Source organism: Pygoscelis adeliae, unplaced genomic scaffold, assembly GCF_000699105.1.
Source record: "Pygoscelis adeliae isolate BGI_AS28 unplaced genomic scaffold, ASM69910v1 Scaffold113, whole genome shotgun sequence".
NCBI lineage: Eukaryota > Metazoa > Chordata > Aves > Sphenisciformes > Spheniscidae > Pygoscelis > Pygoscelis adeliae.
Genome location: NW_008825108.1, coordinates 14,821,838 through 14,839,131, shown reverse-complemented (window position 1 = coordinate 14,839,131; position 17,294 = coordinate 14,821,838). Strand labels below are relative to the sequence as shown.

General features: G+C 36.6%; 1 protein-coding gene across 8 annotated transcripts in view; it reads left to right on the top strand.

Annotated features, from left to right (window-relative positions):
• NRCAM (neuronal cell adhesion molecule) overlaps nucleotides 1-16,886 on the top strand; it is a 71,644-nt gene extending 54,758 nt beyond the window's left edge. For 7 of the 8 annotated variants that reach the window (XM_009327621.1, XM_009327627.1, XM_009327625.1 and 4 more), the window contains 3 exons: nucleotides 2,962-3,093; nucleotides 6,297-6,375; nucleotides 16,187-16,886. In XM_009327621.1, the coding sequence (XP_009325896.1) occupies nucleotides 2,962-3,093; nucleotides 6,297-6,375; nucleotides 16,187-16,424 (449 nt within the window). In that variant the 3' untranslated portion in view covers nucleotides 16,425-16,886. Of the gene's footprint in view, nucleotides 1-2,961; nucleotides 3,094-6,296; nucleotides 6,376-15,602; nucleotides 15,615-16,186 lie in introns of all 8 variants that reach the window. The other variant, XM_009327620.1, reaches the window with a different exon arrangement.
• Nucleotides 16,887-17,294: the final 408 nt, after the last annotated feature.

The window sequence follows — 17,294 nt, the reverse complement described above, 5'->3', positions numbered from 1 at the left end:
TGCTTCTTGATAATGGAAAGGTTCAGTGTCCAGCATTAAATTGTATACATAGCATATTTCTTACAGAAAAATGTTGTGTCACACTGTCTTCAGCCTAGATTGAAGCTTTTAAACACCGCAAAAAATGAAGTGGACAAAGAGGAAAATACTGGAATATGTAGTATGTCCTTAATTAGGAATGAAACTGCAATATTTGGTATATGAGGCTTTTGCCATATTTTTTTCTTTGACGAGCATTCCTATAGAGTATCTTCATAGTGTGCGGGTTTATCTTTTGGAGCATACCAGTAAAGTGTATTCCATTGACTCCTGCATTAGCTGTTCACCAAGAGTAAATGTCTTTCTGCCTGAAGCAGATAATTTGCTTAGTGTAAGCAGGAAATGTTGTGCTGTTTTTAAAGTTGCACTGAGATCTAGAAACCCTTTCCTACTGGATATGCAGTAAGTTAAAGAATACAGGAAGCTGCATAAGTAAGTTTTCATCTTTACTTTTCCCATCTATCTTGCATATTTTTATGCATGAGTTGTTTGGCTTGATGCTATTTCTTACTACATTTGAACGTTAAATGTGCTTTTGCATTTTGTCACAGTATGTATTATACAACCTTTAATGCCTTATTATGAATGCATATGTGCAAAACTCAAAATAATTTTAACCTTAATGTGGAAACAAAATTTTATTTTAATTTTATTTTAATTCAGAGGAAGATTGTCTTTGTGATTTTGTTTTTTAAGACTGCCACATATATATTTATATATTTATATATGGTATATAAAGTATAAATATATATGTATATAAGATATATAGTCATATAACATGTAGATATTTTTATGCAAAAATAGTTTAAATTCTTGTGCATAGAAGAAAAAGTCAGTTTCTAAAATATCAGAAAGCATATTCTTAAACAAAGGCTGGGAAATCTCCTAATCGTAATCCACAATAACCAGGCACATAAATTCATTGATCTATTTAAATGAAAATCAAGTCATAACTTTGCCCAGTAAGACCAAAAAGAGGCAGCAAAATAAAGCGTTAATTTTAGCCTAGTAATTCTAAAGTGGAATACACATTGGTCTTCTGTATGGAATGGAAAGTAGATACTGTCTCCAGACATCAGAGGTACTTTGAGTTTTCATGCAGTCCATGGAAAACCCTCAGGAACCTGGGACCATTGAGAGCTGATGTTTCTAAGCTAGCTGTCTCAGCCTCTGTCTTAACTAATAAATGACATTGAGACATGAATGTCCTTGAATTCTGTCCTATAATTGAGTATTGTTACATTTTATTGTTAGTGTGCTTGCCAGCCCAGTGCAGTCTCTTGCCAGCTAGCTGTCTGCCAAGCAAGCTGACACGTTTTATAAGGAGAAGAGTTTATGCTGTATCACCTGGAACTGTGGCTAGAAAACAGTCAATGCTTCATTGAAAATAGGCTCTCTCTAATGTGTTTTTATGAGCCTTCCCTTAAAAGCATATCTTCTCTAAGGAGAGGTGGAAATCTTTATGGGGCTCTGGGACTTTCACATTTCTGTGTGTAAAGCTGTTCATGCATTGTGTCTTCCACTTCAGTGGAAGCAAGTCTATGGACCTTCCCTAGCAGATATGGATGAAACATATTGAGCTGTGAGAGCTGATGTACTCACAGCATCCGAACAAAGAGACTGACTGAAGGTCTCAAATATAATCTGGTCCTAATGCGAAGTGTCTACTAAGCTGAGTGAGATCTGAAGTACTATTGATCCTTACTAAAATCCTGGTAATGTACTGGCTGTGAATAATCTGATACCTTATCTCATAAAGCCAGAAAAAAACCCAAATGCTGAACCAAAATGCCGTATGAGTTATGCATAGGAAGTGTTTTGCACATGACTTTCCTTATTCATGTGGGAAAGTGGTCTTTGTGTCTATTTCCCAAGTAGAGAGAGGTCTATTGGGAAACTCTTCATAGAGTTTCAAACTCTTGGGTTTTGGGGCTGGAGGAGAAGGTGAAGAATGAACAAGATAGGTTTGGATGGATGTCCATCTTCCTGCACTTCATGTCGTCTTCTGTCTGTAGCACACATCCCTAACTCCTCTCACCCTTCCCACTTTCTCCCAACAGCAAATCCTAAGGCCAGTTGCCTGTAGTGTGTTTGCAAACAGGGGAGTAGAAAATAAGCTTCACCAGGAAAATCCTCCTACTGTGTTGGAGATCAGTAGGAGGGATCCAGCCCTGAGACCGCACAGATAATTCCTGTCCTTACTAGTGACCGTAGTGCTTCCTGTGTAGTTTGCATATCATTTACACTATCTTCCAGCTAGAGTCAGCATTTGGAGAGAAACAGTGCCAAGGAAAGGCTTCCCGATTGCATTGTGTTAAGTCCTCACTAATGCTAAATCATGGCAATCATGATAAATTGTAGGATGAGGTTCGGGTTTGAGGACAGGAAGAAAACATGATGCTTAATAAGGCTTTAAAGGATGCTTCATTGTTGATTTTTAGTTTAAATTGAATGTTAGGGTCTTGAATGACCCATCTGTTTCCCCATTTCAAACTAATGGGAGTGCCTTAGCTAATGAGTTTCGGCTTTTTATTCATTTTGAGAATGCAATCGATGTGTTTGTGTGAATTATACTTTGCAATTTCATTTTGGTAGTTTAATTAATGTAAAATGGTTGAGAATAGTTTTGAGGTTTGTGGAAAGCAATGTAGTATGTGCACAGGTTTTGCAAAGTAGTTGCCAACCTTAAATGTTGACAGAATTCTTATATACTCAAAAGTAAGTTCTATGGACATGTACTTGGAAACATTTTAAATGATTAAAATATTCACAAAATACAGTATCACTGGCTTTTTAATACTAATTTTCACAGTGAATGTTATTCCTTAATTAATGAGCAATGTATACTGGCTATTATTTATTTGAATTAGCACAGCATATAAATGCAGCAAAACATCTCATTTTTCTTCTTTTATTCTCTAGCAATGGCAAGTCGGCAGGTGGACATCGCTACTCAAGGATGGTTCATTGGTCTTATGTGTGCTGTTGCTCTTCTGATCTTGATTTTACTGATTGTTTGTTTCATAAGGAGGAATAAGGGTGGCAAATATCCAGGTATGATATGTAACAATGAGAGTAAAAATCATCTACTGGTAATCCGTTAAGACAGAGATCAGGTTTACTGGAGAAATTACATTTGCTGCTGGTTTACATTTATGTTGTGTATATGGTAAATCAGTCATCATTTGGTAGGCTTGGCAGGAGCAATCTGCCTATTGGTAGAAAACCTCAATCCATTTAAGCATAAGACAAGTATCTCCTTCATTCCTGGAGGGTCATATTACTACATTACCTCTCTAGAGAGGTTTGAGCTTTGTTTGAGATACTTGGTCCTGCCCCCACTTTCTGAAGTCTAATCCAGATGGGTTTCACCCACTAAAATGAGCTGAGTTAGAGTTTAATTGATCAGAAAGTGTGGAAACATATACCAGATCACAGCTGCTGTGTTACTTTAATGTACTGGGAATGCATTTCATAGGACAAATCTCTTCATACATTATTTTGTTTCAAATACATTACCTTCCTTCTCAGAATCTGTCGTCTTCAGCCTCTGCATTTTTGCAGCCAAATTTGAAGTTACCATCCTTCAGTTAGGCTGTTTTGTCTTCTGTAAGTTTTTCTTTACAAGGGTTTTTCTTTTTAGTGTTTTTTTTTTATTTAGGCTTAAGAATGGCCAAGTATATTTTATAATTTGTAATTAAAATTGGAACTATACAACGTACATCTTCTATCAAAACTCTGATTCCTCTGGGTGTACATATTATAAAAGGTATATATGTGTGTGTGTATGTATGCATGCATGCGTATATGTGTCTTACATATATCTTTCCCCAGTCTTATATTTGTGTTTATGGAGTAGATCCATAGACTAAAGCTATCTTGAAAAGGATAGTGACAACCAGTTTGCATAGAACAGTAGTACTGCCTGATAGGATCTCAGAGCAACCGTGAAGTATGAGAGGATATGAATGGACTTCAACTGGGCATCAAAGGATAATTTGGTTTTTCTTTTTCCTCTCCTACCTACAATAGAAAGTACAATTGCTAAGTTGCAAGTAAAATCTTGATTTCAGGAAGAAATTCTGTTCTATATTACAGACTCCAAAGGTTTGGAAATGATATAAATATCCAGTCTCTGGAATGCTTATTTAAACTCAGCTCAAACTTCTTGAAGTTCATATTGTTAATTTGGACATGAAAAAGATGGCTGCACTTACAAAAGTACAAAAAAAAAAAAAATCCATACTCTGTTTTAATTTCTGCTGCTTGTTTTGACCAGTGCACTTCTGAAAACTAGTAGCAGTGAGCACTTAAAATGTTTCCTCTTCATAGGCAAATCTTTTATAGCTAAACTTAGCGTAGCAGATTATTTTTATAAGAAGATAAAATCACCTTATGAAGTACAAGAATCCTCCCCTGCTCAATCTAATGGTTTAATTGTTTTATGGAGAGAGCAAAGATTTGTAGTGACAGCAAATACTGAGTAAGAGAAGCTTCTGTCTCAACCGCCTATGCCCATGGAGAAAAGACAGATGATTAAGGAACATAGTGTTATATATGAATTGAATGACAGGCTGAAGACATCATCTTAGGTTTTTTCCTAATATTTGGATTTTTTAAAGAGAAAATGAGATTACAGAGGATATAGAAAAGTGACTCTTAGTGGAGAGAATTGAGAAAGGAGAAGGAAAATTAGGAGGATGAAACAAGTAAAGTGATGAAACTGAAAAGACTAGGGAGGACTTGGAGTGAGCCACCATCTAGAAGAGGGTAAAGCACAGTTTGAGTAAAAGCGTAGAGGGCAGCTGGATGCTAAGGTTGTCATTACTTTGTGGGGATCTCTGCTATGCCCTTCTTTTCTCTGCTTCTGCAGAATTACTAGATGTAAGGTATTAATTTTTTTATGCACACATACCTATGCATATACATGCACATATATATAAAGGTAGACCTTGACTGTATATAGGATTTCCAGATTCAGTATGTACTTTTGTTTATAGCAGTGACTCTAGAGCTAATTGTATTTCTTGTGTCATTGCAAATGTACTGTTCCACAGTGACAAATGCAAAGCACAAAGTTATTAACTCTTTTTTTGTCGTAATTCTAGCATGTCATCTTGAGATTGCCTATGGTTTGAAAAAAGTAATAAATTATTTCAGTATGAAATTATAGCAGCCAGATACATTTCAAGGTGTTACGCATTGTTGTAATTACAGACTTAGAAAATACTGTCAGGAATGATTCATATCATCTTAAATAATAGCATCTAAACTAATGATGTACAAATTAAGTGTGGTAATTACCAGAGTAAAAGATAAGAGATTGTATATTGGATTATATAACTGTATCTGCTAAACAAGGGAAAGATTTGAGTAGTAGCCAGAAAAACAGAAATGAAGAGGCAAAGGGAAGAACCATGAAGATAATTCTAGAAGTCAGTATATTATTTTACTCTGTCAATAATCCTAACTTATAGGAATATATATATATGTCTTCTATAAACATCTGTCTTCTCACGTGCTAACAGGTTTCTGTGTCAAAGGACACAGTGCTACGTAGTTTTTTTTTAATAGGGACAAGTTACATGCGTGGATTTATTCCCACCAGTGAATGGTGACTAAACCTGTAACAAGGATGTGCAAGAGAGATACAATTGTGTTAAATTTAGGTTCCAGTGTAGGTGGTTTTGCTTTGCTTGAAAGGAATAAATTATCAGACCATGCCTATTTTTCCTATATTAATAGTTCTTAAAATACTATTTAAAATGCCCTGGATTCTTAGTGCATTAAATGAAAGCAGAAAGTGTACAGACTGACAGTGAACACAAGTGAATCTGATTCAGTTTTATCAATCAGTACGAGAGGAGTATCAAGAGGAAATATGGAGCACGGATAAATAAAGCTAAATTATTCAGCTTTCAATAAACAATAGCTCTATTAGTAACATAAGTGAAGTATTTTAGTAGGATTTTTAACAAAACTTTCTCTTTAGTGCTAGAAATGAAAGAAAGAAGTTGTTTTACTAATGCAGAATGACATACAGTATTTTGTACTTGAGTGAAAATAAAATTCTATAACTAATTAACAGATCTTTTCCTTCAAAAGAAAAAATGTAACAGCCTAAGGCCTCAGTTCAAAAAATGATATTTATTCAAACCATGTTCCTGCAAAATGTGATCAGTTTGAGAAATTAAGGTCTTAAGGTTTCTCGTCTTGCAGTTTCATGATGATAAAAATTACTATTTCAAATGTTTTAGTGAAGGAAAAGGAGGATGCACATGCTGATCCAGAAATACAACCTATGAAGGAAGATGATGGAACGTTTGGTGAATACAGGTGAGCAACTGATGTGGTTTGCCATGGTCACTGTTCATATCACACATGTACTGTATATAATATCATGCTTATTAATTCAAAACTAACTTTTTTCCCCTGTTGACAAAGATTCTGTATCCACTGTTGTATAGAACTATAGATAGCATTTCAACCACACCATTAGAAAAAAAATTAAACATCCAAGCTTAGAATAAGCCATTCACTAATGCAAGGTGAAATCCAGATTTAAACACAATTGTCTCAAAGTGAGGAACCTTTATTTACAAACCAATCTTTCAGATAGTTAAAATACCAGATACAGTGTCCTTTCAGTTAGGGCACATTTAGCATTATGGTTTTTGAAAATACATTTCTAATTGAAGCCTAATAAAGAAAATGTTGTGTTACATTGTCTGGAAAACAAATGCATTTTAAATGGCTGCCAGTACTAACACCTAATCCAATAACAAGGAAGTGATGATTCACACAGAGGTGAAGGAACGTCCTACAAGATGAAACAAATCTCCCTTTCATGTATTTCAGTACAAGACACATAGCAAGCAGCTTCAAAGCATGCAACACAGCTCTTATTCCTGTCTCTCTTCCTTTATTGTAAATGGAGTCTAGCTGAATCTCCTGGCATCACAAAAAGCATGCCTTGGCAAGTCTGTTCATATAACAATTATGAGTATAGCTTATTAAATAAGCAGCATTTTGTTTGTTGTTTTTTGATTAGTACAGGAAATAATATTATTTTCTAAATATGTCAATACCATTATATTTTACATGGGTGTTATAATAGATATTATAGTGCGTTCCTGTGTCAAAAGCATTGTAAAAGCCCTTTATTATTTTGAAAGTGTGACATTTGTAAAGGTACATAGAAAAATCAGTTTTTTCAAGAAGATTCTACTCTGTTGCCATAGCTTCTTCATATAAGGGAAATGTGCATCTTGGTCTGACTGGAATAGATTTACAGTTCTGAATGCCAAAGAGCAGTTTCTGTTTATTCTTCCTTGATTTTAAAAAAGTACGATACTCTGTTCTTAGGTTAATGAGTTCAGAATAGTGTTTTATTACAGCATTAAGTGCATATGGATTAATTAAATTCAGCTGATAAAAAGGGAAGTGTGAAGCAATGTTTGGAAGCAGAGGTAAATAAGTACTGTATAAGTTTACCTAGGCAGTCCAGTTTGCATTGTCCTTTATTGCCTCTCTGTTTTTCGATACTTGGAACTTTCAGCAGCAGAAACTGACGTTCATACAGAACTGTACAAATGATATAACCTCAGTACATGTTTTCTCAGGCCTAGAATAAGACGATTCAAGTCTGCTGTCATGTGTGACCTGAAGCGAGATTTGAATTTATGTCTCCATATTTAAGTGGCTTGAGTTAATCTATAGAATCATCTAGTGCTTGATTAAATTATTTTATAATGCATTTATCCACCTCATGCCTGGTGAATATGGACAGATGCATGCCAAGGTTTCAGACTTGTTCACATGAAAGAGCTCATACTATTTACCATGCAAAAAACTCCTTTCTAAAATGTATTTGTGTGTAATTAGTCTATATTGGGCTTTCCTCTTTTTTCCTTAGAGACAGGGCAGCAGCAGCAACCAGTCAGATTACAGAAGATATCTTGGCACCCTCTCTGCAGCCCAGCATCACTGCAGTCACTCAGTTCCCAGTTTGTCTGCCTCACATGGCACTGGTCATTATGCAGTGTTTCTTTGAGGAAAAAGGGTATAGGGTTCCCCTTGAAAAAAAAAAAGGTAATTTTTGAAAGATCTAGGAATTCGAGTATTTTGAACTTTTTTCATCACTTCAGGTCCATGTCTGCTTGGACAGGAAAGAAACTGGACAAGGAAAAGAAAAGAAAAGGTAGCTGTGCCAATTCTCCTGAAGCAGACCCTGTCTTTACCAAAGCAAAGTCTGTGAGATCTGACAGATCCAACTTCTTCAGAAGGTCAGGGGATCAATACTCCAGCACCAGATCAGAGACCTCCTACACCAGGAGGAGGGCTAGGCAGTCTTCAGAGCTTACAAGGGTTAGTTCTGTCTCTGCTTCCCTCTGCCGAGAGGAAAAGAGATCAGACGAATGGAAGTACAGGCATGGCTCTAGACATCATGCTTCTGAGCAACAGATAATGGGGTTGGAGGAGGGCTCAGATTCTCAGGCAGGACAGCCATCCCCTTCCCAGCAACCCCTCAGCTGCAACTCAATTCGTGGCTCACTGGCAAGGCAGCATTCTTCTCCTCAGCACTGGTTCAGCCAGACCCCAGACTACAGCTCAGATTCAGAAGACACTCAGAGCTCCTACCACAGGAAGGTAAGACCTTCTACTACTACTCACTTCTGTGAATTTGAAAAGAATTCATTAATGAAATCTGTAATTTTGCCTGAGCTAGCTACTGTCTTAAAGGATGCTTTGACAGCAGCCAAACAAAGTATAACTTCTGTGGCACAGGCTAGGTCCCATTCAGTAAAGCATCCCAGGGTACCAATTACAGAAGTTCCAGTGGTTCCTCTAGAAGCAAGTGGAAGCAGTTCCCAAACTTCTGAGTCTGACCATATGGACAGTTTAAAAGATCGAACAGCTTCTCGGAAGGAGAAATCTGAGGCTGACAAGGCCTTGGAGGTTGAGTCATCCCCTGAAGAAGGGGAGGTATCATCTGGATCCCCTGCAGAAGACCAAGAAGGACCAGATCCTCTGCGTAAGTTTGACATGGAGAATCAGAATTATCTGTTCAAGCACATAAAGAGAGTGTTAATGCTAAAATCTTCCAAACCTGAATGTGCTTCAGAAGAACTGCTTATCCCCTCTGAAGAAGGCAAGGTAGATAATGCACTTCCTATCCATTCAGCAGTGGAAGATCTTGTCTGTAGGATTTGGGGTAATCCTGAGGCAAAGCATGAAGCCCCAGCAATCCTACGTAAGCTCTATCCTTTTCCAGTGGATAAAGCTGCTTTGTGGGGGACCTTGCCTCAGGTAGACAGAGCACTGGTTACTGGTGATTCTGTACTATCAGTGCCTGCTAATATGGATGCTCTCCCTAAAGATCCTACTGATAGAAAGGTTGAGGAAGCAATTAAAAGATCTTTCAAGCTAGTTGCAGCCCAGCTTGGCGTATCTATCTACTGCACTTACGCTTCTAGAGCGTTACTAATATGGTTGGAGGAAGAACGAGCCAGATTCAAAAAGAAATGGGTCCCATCTGGTGCCATGCAGAGGAAACGCAGGCTATGTAAAATTGCAGCTGATTTTATCCATGATGCAGCTGAGGATTCTCTTAGACTCACCATTAAAAATATGGCATGCCTCACTGTAGCCTGGAGAGCTATATGGCTACGACCTTGGACCTCAACGCTAGATCTAAAATGTAAACTGCTGTCTTTACCATACACAGGAGGCAAGCTATTTGGTGAATCCTTGGTCCAGATCCTGAAGGATTTCTCAGAACACAAACATCCCTTACGTCAGCTGAAAAAAAAGAGCTCTGTTGGAAGCTCTTCATTTTCTTATCCTCACAAGTGTCTGAGCTCCTTTCGTTCTCCTCCGAAGTTTAAAGGAGGGAAGGGAAAGTATAAGGTCTCACAATCATTTCATGCCAAGTACGAAAGGACATCTCACTTTCAGAGGGACACCAGACCATCAAGAGGAACTTTCTAAGAACATAGACTTGCTTCCTCCTTTCTCAGGAACTGGGAAGAGTGAAAGACTTGGAAATTTATACTGAATAGACTTCAATATTTGTGGACAAATAAGCCCATTACTTAGAAAATTAGTTGTTTCAAAATAAGATTTAAATTATTAAATTACTTAAATCTTAATGACTAATTAAGATATTCTAGAGAAGTCACAGCTCTCAATTTTAGGGGAGGTTTTTGTCACATTTAATTTCTAGGCTTCCCAGTATTATTGGGATGGCTTGGACTTGTTTGAAGTTTTGCACTCTTCAACTTCATCGAAGAGCATACTTTCTGCAAAACCAGCCAACATCAGATTTTCCTGCCATATCAATCTAACAAAGGAAATAATGCTTTAGGAAACGCAGGTGTTTCAGGAACCACAGAATGACCGGGTACACTATGTTCCTGTGACTGGGGGCATACATACGCTTTTACATTATAAGGGAAAATGGTGCCTCTGTAGCAAACTGCACTACAATCCCAGTGGTTTCCTGAGTTGTAGAAGACTGGATAGTAAATTGTGGACAGCCAATGCTTACACTAAGAAACTGCAAGAAATACAAGAAGTACCACAAATGTATGTTTATTTAAATTAAAATTAAAGACTATCTAGAGCTTCTGTTCAGGTCAGTGTAGGTATATAAATCAGCCTAAATTTCCATCCTGGGCCCTAAAACAAGAGAAATTAAGAAGTTATGGCATCTGCACACTGTGGATTCATGGGTAGGGAGAAACTGCAAGCATACATTTCTTCATTAAATTCACAGGAAATATGGAAGTCTAGTGTCTCACTGCAGTCTGCAAAATGTTCTTAGGAAGATCAAACAGGATCAAACTACAGTAGTAGGACTGTTAGTGTGGTAACACAGGATGTTTGCACATTTTATTGAATTATTGTGCCTCTTTTCTTCAACATGTTGACACACAATGTTTTTCCTAGAAATTCTTGGCTATGCTATGAGAGACTTTCTGGAAATGGTTGGTGGAGAGAGAGTTCTGAGATCGCTAGATAATCTATTAGTTGTCCTTCTTGTTCTGGGTTGATTAACAATGAGAATACAGTTTGTAACGACAATAGTGTTTTTTTCTCTTGTAGTTATTCAAGTTTTATTGCAGCTTAGGTGTGTTTCCAGGGAGACCTAGCAATGATTTGTGCCTCAGCAGCGTAATTCTAAGCTTGGTCCCTTCTAGCGCAAGAGATGATGTCAATGGACTGCCTGAAGAATTCTTGTCTCTGAATAGTCTGATTGGATTTGGCAGTGGTCTTATTGTGTCCTCATTTACGCACACATGCTTTCTTTGACGGTTCTTATTTTAATTCTTGAACATGTGTCGCTACTTTTTAAATCAGTGCTTTGATTTCCCTTTGTATAATTTTCCACCGGAAATAGCAAAGGTGGAAAGTTGGTTGAATTTCTCTCAAGCAGATTTTTCTTTAAAATTTTCCCAAGGAGTGAGTCAGGTTCTTTGACTAACAACAATTTTTTCAACCCATTGCCATTTAAAGCCAGAGCTTAATCTCCCAGTTTTTCCAGCTTCTGCCAGGGTTGAAGATTGAGTATTACAGAGATGCTAAAGAAAAACTACTCAGAAAACTAACATAGATGTGCTTATGTCTTAGCTAGATTAGAAATAGTAAAATGTTTTGAATTCTGGATTGATACAGGTGCATAAGTGTCTAGGGAAAGCATTTTTCATCTGCACAGTCCTACCAATTTAGGAGCGTGAGCAGAAACCTGTTAGATATTGGGGCAGAGGTTCTCCTGGAGTGTGCAGGGAAGCCATAGTGTAAGGTACTTCTGCGGCTTTACGTGACTGCTTATAATTAAGCATTTCTGGGCTGTTGACCTGAGGGCACAGAAAAAGGAATTTGCTACCAACAGTTTTCATCTTCTGCATCCTCTTTCTGCGTCCAATAGCCCAGAATGCTTTACCCATTTTGTTTGTTTTATGTTGCCTTTCATCTGACAGTTGTGTTACAACGAAAAGTAGTATATTGCTAATCATATATTGAGTCTTTTTGCATGTCCATGAATGTGGCAAAGTTTAGTGGGAACTAGTTGCCTGCTGGACTGCAGAGGCATCGTAAAACTGTCTTCCCCATTCTGACTGGTTGCTGCATGTACCCGTATCTAAGGAAGAAAAATTGAAAAGTTGAAAGAAGAAAGGAGATTTCAAGGTACATATTTATTTTAATAACTGATGAGCTTGTGAAATGGAAGTACTTTTTAAAAAAAGATAAGTTGTACTTTGCACTTACACGTCATTGTCACCTCTGTAGTTCTTCATATCTCTTAATCATTAGCTGCAAGTTTGCTATGTGTTTCATTAAACTAAGAAGAAAAAGAAATATGTATTCATATATTAGCAATTCCTTATGAAAAATACTTAAATCATGCTTTTAGACTATGCTTTAATATTAAACACTATTCTTACTAAAAGGGCAAGAAATGTGTATGGTAGGTATCAGTATTTATCAAAGTGACTGGTACATATCAGTCTTTACTGAGCAACTTTCATCCCTAAAAAACTAGTAGTATGGAATTTATTTGTAAGACAACAAATAGTAAAAGTATCCCTAGACTTAACTTTACTGGCTGTCTGATCTAAATATGAAATTCATACCTGTTCTCACCTCTTGTTTTGTTCCCTCCCAGTACTTATTGTCTTACTATTAATTGCACGCACTGCATACATGACAGATTCCAAAAACTTCTTCAGTTTTCTGCTGTAATTTTAGTCAACCCAATCTGTAGTTTATTTTTCATTTCAAGATATTACAATAGGTTAGTATAAAAGACAGCAAGCAAAATCACAGACAAAAACTAAAATAAATTATGATCTATCCTGGTTGCATTTTGGAATAGTTTTATGAACAATTGTAAGAAGATTAGCAAATCTTGCAGATACTGAATCAAAATTTATGGCTTTAACATGTTTTTGCCATATAGTAGTATATATTCTACAGCCTAAAGTGTTCTATAGCTCTTTGGGCATCCATATTCATAATGCAATTCAGCGGCTTTTGCAGTTTGCTTCTTGGCGGCAAACAGAACATACATTCATTTCCCCAGCGCACCAGGGTCCCTTCTCTGTTTCGCACCCCCAGGGTTACGAAAGTGCTGTCCAAAACATTGATGTCTCCACTTTTTTCCTCTCTCCTGCTTCTTTTGCTTTTTATTCCTCAGTTTCTTTCCCTTCCACCCAAAACATTATATACTTCTAATACGAGAGTCATAATTCAGTTTGATAAAGAATAAATGGTACCATGGCATATATTTCCTTTTCCTGAACAAGGAGTGGAAAGCACCACCTCTTTTTCCACTGCCAGAGTCTTGGCAGAACTTCTTTCTGGACTTGTATAGTGCAAAAAGGGAGGGAATTCCCAGATTCAGATTTGCTTTTTGCATCTGCTGTAGCTGTGCTCTTACACCAGCGCCCACCTCTGTGCAGGTACGCTCCTGGGTAAATCTGCAGTTTTGTTTGTTTGTTTTTAATTATACAGACAGTAGAATCTGCATCCTTACTAAAATATAGAAAAATCACAGACAATGCAACCAACTGTGTAAGTATTTCTTCATTGTTTGGCTTATAAATAAACTTTTTTTGAAAACTTTTGTTTTCAAAAATGCAAATGAAAACCCTAAGAGCAGAAGTTCCGCTACCCAGATTTATCAAAGTTATAAATGAAAATTGAGCTTTATATTGGATTAAACACAAAAATGTGGATATTTTTAATACAGTGATGGTGTATTATTTATTTAGTGTATATTCCAACCTAGTGAACTACACTGGATAGGGTCACACCTTAGAATATTTGCACAGAGTTTCCTGACCAAATGGAATATGGTGCAAATGCAATTTTATTTTCATTCCTACATACTATGGTGTAAGCAATTATGAAGCTACTCATCTCAAATCAAACAGCAAACCATACGTGCAGTGTTCTTTACTAAATGCTATTACCCAGAAAGCATTAAACACTGCAGGTCATTCTTCTTTGGGAGGAGGACCTGGTACTACTACAAAGTGAGGGTCTGGTCTTCATTTGGTTTGTGTACTCTGTTACAATGACTCTAATGCCCTCTGATGAGGGCAGTGGAGAAACTGCATTGCATGTGATTTTTAAATACTCAATTCTATCTTTAAACCTTTAAATATAGGGTCCTTCCAGAATGAACTTTCTTCAGTAATGTCTCTGTAATCTGCTTGTGTTTGCAATGTTAAAAACATTTGCACTTTGCTGCTGGATGCTTGACGTTTTGGAGTAGCATTCTTTTAAATGTTACTAGCCTATATGTTTGCAGTATCAGTGAGCACAGAGGATCATCAATACGATATTTATCCTCATGCCATGTACACAGCAATAACTAAAAACAAAGTCAAGACTGATACAGTCAAGTTTAGAGTTTTTGCCTTTGTGTATTTTAAACATGAAGGTTTTCTTACATGTTAGTAAGATAGATATTCCTACCACTTCTTTCTTGTGTATGCACAGAAGAATAAAATCTCTGGTATGCTTCTTCTGTAAGTATATGCATATTAGAGGTGTACTTCTTTTAGAATGTGATAACTTGGAGTCTTCCAAAAAAGGTGATGAGATGAGGAGAAGCAGCTTGGTGGAAAGGTGGTGTAATGGTTTTCTAGCAACAGTGAAATGTTTCTCAGCAGGGCATTTGTTAGCTAACAGTATAATCTGTGTGACCTTGTATTTGCTACTGGGTATTCAAAGATACTCATTAGAAAAAAAACAGAAAATACAGTTATTGGAATAGCTAAGGTATTTGTTTTTAGGAAATTACACAGTTAAAATAATTTGCTGAATATATATTCAGCCTAATATTGTGGATATTGTAAATATATTTTTATTTCCTTGCTATTCGATACATGTTTCTTTATATTTTCCATAAGCTGGGAGTCTTTAAATAAAAAAAACAAAAATCACTTACTCTTTTGTACCCTATATGCAAATAAAGTCACATGATCTGTTTAAAACGAGGTATATAATTGCAGCTGGCAATAGTGGTTTTTAATTGGAAATGCTTTAGAGCTGCTGCCGAAATCTTCATCTTGAAACTGAAGTGCAGTGTAAAGGATTCTGAAAAGAGCCCAACTACATCTATTTCATGAAATACAAGCTTACCACAGCTGCAAATTTATTTGGGGATGCTGATGGTGCTGCAGCTTTTCCGCTGACAAGGGAAAGACCACAGTACTTTGCCACAGGGATCTCTCCTCCCTGCCTTTCTTCCCTTTCTTTTTCTTTTGTTCACCATATCACCACCATCATTGTCAGAACATGTTAGCAGTTACGGATTAGGATAAGGAGGTTGATCTGATAAGTAATGAAAAAAACTAAGCATGCTCTTAACTGCTCAACTGTAGCTCCTGTAAGCTAAATTATTGCTTTACCTGTATACAGTAAATGTTTTAGCAATTTTAAGAGCAAATTATTATTGAGAAAATACTGATCACTATCAGGATATGGACTTTGCTTTTCTTCTTAGGCTATTTTCATTTGTTTCTTCTGCACCCTTTTAATGGAATATGTAGGTCTCTTGAAAGGTAAGGTTGAAAATTGCAAGTCTGGCCTGCATTATGTAACAAATTATTTGAAATGCAGCACTTCTATTTTCTTTATACTAGTAAAGAAAATCAGTATATTTCATTTAACCAAATTCATTCTTCATTCATGTTCAAGGAGTCAAAGAATTTAAGAAGTTTAACAGACTAACTTCACGGCACATCATAAGCTTGTTACTTTGGAGAACACATAAATTATTTTTTTATAACTTTACAACCTACTTTTTAATGCTTGCAGTTGCATCTAAATTGCTTCCAAGCCAAGGGCACAAGTCTTATCATTGAAAAGTCATGCACGATGGGGGGACAAAAAAAAAAAAAAGAAACCACAAAACCCCCTCCCTCCACTGAAGACATTCTCTGTTTAAACCATTCCTACACCATGTATCATGTCAATTGTATCATATCGATCTGTCTCTACAATGTGACGTGGGTTTACTAAAGGATTATAGGGCTGCACACATGCTTTTCATGAACTCTGCATGCATGGCTGATTTTGTGTTAATGTATAATACATCAGTTAATGCCTTTTGTTTGTTTGTTTGTGTCTTCAGTGACGCAGAGGACCATAAACCTCTAAAAAAAGGAAGCCGGACACCTTCAGACAGAACCGTGAAAAAAGAAGACAGTGATGATAGTTTAGTTGACTATGGAGAAGGTGTAAATGGTCAGTTCAATGAGGATGGCTCCTTTATTGGACAATATAGTGGTAAAAAAGAGAAAGAACCTGCCGAAGGAAATGAAAGCTCCGAGGCTCCTTCTCCTGTAAATGCCATGAATTCATTTGTGTAACCACAGAACTTGATCCCCTTGTATCTTCAGTTTGTTTAAAGCATTTGTACATCCTCCTTCTCATACTATGAACATGCAGGTAACGGAGCTCCTCACCACGAGATGTTTATGCTATGAGAATATGCAGGTCAATACAATTATGCAGCGTAATGACACATTAAGTGGTATGTTAGTATGAATCAAAAGACGAAATTCAAATTTTGTTCAAAACTTGGGTATTTTTACTTTTTTTAGAAGGAACTGACACAAACAATAACATCGACTTACAATTTTGTTTCCTGTTGAAAATACAGTATACTGCATGGAAAACAAATGCTACACAATTCACAGATAATCTCGTGTACACTATGAAACCATGGTTTGACAATTTGTTATGCAGTCCTCAGCTGAATCCCTGGGTATGAATTCCATTTTCATTGTCAGAGTGTTATAGTAGTATTATATAGAACTTCAATGTCTTTGTGGACATTGTTGTGAAATTGGTGACTTAATGTCTAGCTATCATATGTCTTTTTGCAAGACAGTTAGGAACAGTATGTACAGTATATAATTGCTAAATGATTTAAGTATGACACTTGCATTTGCTGATGCTTAATGAGACCCTATTATCTGCTCTTTGCTCCTATTACTTTATAGCCTTTTTAATCTATCAAGTATTACAGCAGTACAGTGTTCTATTTTTACATCAAAACACATTGGATTGATTTTAGGGCATAACAGATACGCATTGCAATGCATTTTGGAATTTGTACAGTCACTGAAAGAAAAACTTTAAAATGAGAGAAAATATTCCAGAAAACACAGGGCAAAATACATTCAGTGCCTTTATGCAATATGCATTCCATAATGCGCTGCACTACTAAATCAGTT